The sequence below is a fragment of the Ailuropoda melanoleuca genome, chromosome 15 (genome assembly GCF_002007445.2).
Source record: "Ailuropoda melanoleuca isolate Jingjing chromosome 15, ASM200744v2, whole genome shotgun sequence".
NCBI classification, from domain to species: Eukaryota; Metazoa; Chordata; class Mammalia; order Carnivora; family Ursidae; genus Ailuropoda; species Ailuropoda melanoleuca.
Genome location: NC_048232.1, coordinates 79,084,013 through 79,088,903, shown reverse-complemented (window position 1 = coordinate 79,088,903; position 4,891 = coordinate 79,084,013). Strand labels below are relative to the sequence as shown.

The following is a 4,891-nucleotide window of genomic DNA, read 5'->3' as shown; positions in this document are numbered from 1 at the left end:
CCCCCCCCCCCCGCCCCATCTCTTCGAATCCTTCCCATAACCTTGTGAGTTGGAGGGAATAAAAGGGCTGAGCTCCCAGCCCTGCACCAGAGTGTGGGGGGCAGGAGGCAGAGGGCAAGCGAGTTAGTGTGGTTTGGATTTGGGGACAAGGACCCTTGTGCGGTGGCACCGAGGGCAGGGAGGGGCGCTGCTCTGCTCCCAGGGTCAGTGTTGGGGAGGTGGGCCGCCTGGGCGGTGGTGGACCCCTTCCCTACGTGCTGCTGCAGGCCCAGTGCATGCAGCGCTGCTGCCATCTGGTGGTCACCCTGGGACACTGCCCTGAGCGCCTGCCATTTCTGAGGGGGCGGGGGAAGGGCTCTGCAAGCCATCCTTGGTGCCGGTACCGAGCATGCACGGGCCCTTGGGGCGGCAGCCCAGGCCTGGCAGAGTGGCACGAAGGCACTGTCGCAGGCACTGGGCTTGTCCTGGAGGCAGCATGCTCCCTGGAGAGCAGGGTCCCTGAAATTACCCAGGAGTCCGAGGGGCAGGGCCCCGGCGGGATGTCTGGAGCAGAGGCCGTTCTGGATAGAAGGAGTGCCATCTGAGGCAATACGTAGAGAGTATTTTCTTGACAGGTGCTGTGCTACTTGTCTCAGTTGATCCTTGCCACAACCCTATGAAGGAGCAACAGCTATAGTCCATTTTACAAGTGAGAAAACGGAGGCACAGAGAGGTTAATAATTTGCCTAAGGTCACAGAGCTCTGAAGCGGCCAGGCCTGGATTTGCTGCTAGGACAGTTGGAGAGGTGGGATGCTGACACTGGGGTGAGGGATATGCAGCGAAGTCAGTGTCTGAGCCCAGGGTGGGGTTCTGGAGGCTCAGGGAAGCCAGAGGAAGTGCAGGGGGTGGAGGCTCTGCCAGGCTGCTCCAATGATTGCTTCCCACAGCCCCTAGGGGCAGCCTCCCAGGTGCCCCTTCCCCTGCTGGCGGGCTGGGCTGCATTCAACTTCCCCATGTCCCTGGCCTGGTGCCACCTTCCGAGGCAGCTGGGCCCAGCAAGAGCTGCTGGTGCCTCATTGATCCTCTCCCACCGCCCCTGCCGCCCCCTCCGGCAGCTGGTCCTCTTTAATGTGGGGCCGCACGACTTCTGGCCGCTGCTCAGTGACTGCCTGGAGCCTGGGCCTTGGGCCTCAGACAGCCTGTTGTGGCCACCAGTGCTTCCCCATCCACCCCAGCCCCAGTCTCTTGGGAGGAGGGGCCCTCCGGAGAAGCGGAGGGGGGGGCGTGTGTGGGGTGTGTGTGTGTGTGTGTTCGTTCCCCAGTGCTGCCCCCAAGTCCAGAGACCTTGCTGCCTGGCCCTGCCACCCGCCCAGCTCACCACTCCAGTCCTGGCCCCTATCAAGGCCCTCCCTGAACTCCCAGCCCCATTCCCGCATCAGTCTCTTTCCCTCACCCAGAGCAGATGGTGCTTTTCGTATTCAGGTTTGTCTTTGTTGCCCCTTCCCGGCCGAGTGACCCCCCCCAGATGGGCAATGGGCCACATTCACCTCGTACTCTCAGAGCTTAGAACCACGCCTGGTGTGCAGCTGGCGCTCGGGATACCACACACAGGGAAGAATCAGTAAGTTAGCCACTCTAGCCTGTAAAAGGGCCATGAGCCCCTGGAGCCAGCCACAGAAGGTTCCCTGGCCTTCGGGGCTCGGATCCTCGTAAAATCACCATTCCCCACAGGGGACCCCCTGAAATGGTGTTGTCACTCGCTTGGGGGATAGATGAGGGACGCAGGCACTGGGGTGTGAGGCAGGGAGGAGAGGCAGCGGTGCAGAGGCTTGGGTCCCACTCTTCCATTACTTAGTGGGTGACTAGGCAAGTCCTTGCTGCCCTGAGCCTCAGTTTCCCCACCTGTAAGCAGCGATCAAAACCGTCGACCGCACAGGGCTGTCGGGACTGCAGAGAGGCCCAGGCTCTGCAGAATGAGGTGGGCAGGGCTGGGGGAGCTGCAGGGGAAAGGCAGGGAGCCCGTCTCTTACCTGTCCAGTGAGACGGCCCCCAGGCTCCCAGGTCAGGCCTGGGGACAGAGGTCTGGGAGCAGGGGTTACACCTGCCGGAGCTCACCAGGCTCGTGTGCCCCCCCCCCACGTGAGCGAGCATGCGTCTGTGTAAGTGTGTGTGGCCAGCAGCAGTCCAGCCAAGCCAGGAGTGGGGAAGCGACCCCTCTGTTGTTGCCATAGTACTCTAGCCTGACCCGCAGATGCTGCCGACCTCAGCCATGCCAGGGTAGCCGAAGGTTCGTACGATGCCAGAGATGAGCTTCATCCCGCACGTGGAATCAGGCACACGGCTCAGCTCACTGCACCGACAGACACCGACACCGGTGGGCTGGTGTGTTGTCGCCAGCAGCCAGCAAGGAACAGCTGAGGAAGGGACCTCTGGGAGCGACGTGCTGGCATGAGCGTGGACCCAAGGAGGCAGCGGGGCTAGCGACATAAAGCCGTCAGGGGCCATTCGGAGGAGGCCAAAGTCACCAACACCTGGTCCCCTCTGTGTGCTACGGCAGACTAAGATGGAGGGGTGCTGACGCCAGAGGAGAGGCAGGGAGAAGTGGCCACGCCACGTGTGGCACACGAACTCTGGCTTCTTCCCGGCTCTGAGTCACAGCAGCCTGGGCAGGGCTGGCAGGGCTCCACACCCTGGCATGGGGGTCACCTGCCCAAGGACTAGCCTGTGTCCACGAGCCACTTAACACCGTGTTAAACCAGAGCCTTCCCGTTGCCTGAACTCATGCACAGCTCGCATGCGCAGGAGGTGGGACAGAAGCTCGAGTCTGGACCAGCAGAACCTGGTATGAGTGGAGGGTGAGGGCCCAGGGGGCGTCTAACTCACTAAAGCCATGAGACCAAGCTGACGGCTGGCTGCCCAAGGTAGTGACAGAGCTGCTCCCCCTTTGCCCCCAAAAAGAGGTGGTGAGGCTGGAGAAAGAGATCAGAGGTAAGGTGCGGCTGCCACTCGCCTCCAGGCGTGGCTCCTCTGCAAGCTTGGCCCGGACAAGACGACCCCCGTCTCCCCTGCTTAGGGGATGGACAGGCCTAGGGGCGTCCCTGGAGTTCCCTGCCCCACCTCCACCTGGAGAGCTGGCAGGGCCCGGTCTCCTGCGCACTCAGCTCCAGGCCACCCCTCACATCACAGGTGCTGCCTGCTCGTCACCGATGGGAGTCCGCGGCTGCTCACAGACAGACCCAGGCCGCAGTCTGGGTCCCCCTGAACCGACGGGGTTCAGCAGAACTTTGACTTCTGCTCTCTTCCACAGGCTGACCTTTCAGGCAGGCTGATTGCTCCAACTGAGGTTCTAGCATGGCTTAAGCAGTGACTCTCGGGGAGTCTGGTATGGAGATTCCAGACTGGAAAAAGGGGTTCCCAAGACCTAGAGCTCTCAAGTTGCCATGGACTGAATAAGAACGGACACCTTCTGCCTGGCCTGCAGCTCAGCCCCCCCAACTGTGCGCCACGGCACTCAAACCGAGCCTTGGTGCGGTCATCTGAAAAATGGGAACGATGCACGGAGGCATGAGAAACGCCCAGGACATGAGCAACAGCTGCATCTATGCCGCATTCTCTGGGCTGGGGCAGCTCACGTGACCCACTGAGTCACAGACTCAGCATCTGTGACCTGAGACGCTATTTTCCTCCAGCATCTGGTGACGACGCCATGAGCCCACGTGCGGCCTCGTGCAGTGCCTGGCACCTGGGCCTCAGACAGGACGCCCACACTGTCTGCACCTGCTCCCACGTGCTTCCCGTTGCCGGGCAGGAGCTGGCCTGATGGTGGGCGGCAGGGGGGAGGTGCCCTTGGGGCCATGGTGGGATGCCCCTCAGAGAGCAGTGGGGCCTCCTGGCAGGGCAAACCATGGCTACGCCTGCCCGCACCTGGTGACAGGTGTTGCCGGATGCCCCGTCCGACTGCCCCTCCCCTACCATCTGCAGGTGGCTGTCTCTCGGACTGTCCCCGGCCCACCCAGAGCAGTCCCCGTAAGCCACTTTACAGCTGGAGACTGAACAGTGTCGCTAGCAGGGTGCTTTTCTACCTTTAATTGGGGATACAAAAGGCACCTCTCCCGGGACAAGAAGATCAATCAACAGGTAGGTGGGCCCAGTGCCCGGTGTAGCCCTGCCCGGGAGGGACAGAGGAAGGATGGAGGAAAAGGCGGTGGAGGTCGTGGGGGTCACAGGTGCCCGGCCTGGGGAAGTCTCACCCCCACTATGTGCAGCTTCGTACCTGGACAGCATGCAGCTTGGCAGCCCCCTCAACAGCCAGCCAGAGCCTTGGGCTCCACGAGGCAGATGCCAGGGGATGGCCAGGGGCTGTGACAGAAGCTTCTGCTGTCTCCAGCCCCCAGCCAAGGCCTCAGCTGGCAGTGTGGGCATCTCTGGGGATAAGTCCAGAGAGGGGATCACCCAGGGCAAGGAGTCACACCAGGGCGACCAAGCAGCCAGCCTGTCTGTCACAGGACCTCCCGGTTCTCAGCAGTAGTGGTCGGTCGGTCAGGGTAGGGAAGGAGGCAGGAGTTGGCCAAGATCCCAACGTGGAACTGACCTGTTACCCCAGTTCATCCAGCTGCCTCTCCACAGCCCAGGCAGCGTGGCCCAGCCACAGCGGGGTCAGCCCATCCTCGAGGAGGAGAGAAGGGGGTAACAAGCCATCCTCAAAGCAGCCTTAACACCGAAGGAGGGAAAGAAGCCCCAGCCAAGGGGTGTGGGGGCAGCAGGGGTTCGAGCTGCAGGCTCCAGGCCTCACGCTCATAAGGCAAACAGCGTGTCCTCATCTTTCTCCTGGGTCTTCTTTCGAGGGGCAGTGCCACGAGGGGGACCTGGGGGCCCCTCGGCCGAGGGGCTGGAGAGGTTGGGCAACCGATC

At 62.3% G+C, this 4,891-nt stretch overlaps 1 protein-coding gene across 1 annotated transcript in view; it reads right to left on the bottom strand.

Annotated features, from left to right (window-relative positions):
- Positions 1 to 4,034: 4,034 nt before the first annotated feature.
- Positions 4,035 to 4,891, bottom strand: part of TOM1 (target of myb1 membrane trafficking protein) — a 31,279-nt gene continuing 30,422 nt past the window's right edge. Inside the window, exon 11 of the mRNA XM_034643684.1 lies at positions 4,035 to 4,891. This exon is cut by the window's right edge and continues 39 nt beyond it. Coding sequence (XP_034499575.1) covers positions 4,775 to 4,891 — 117 coding nt within the window. The 3' untranslated portion in view covers positions 4,035 to 4,774.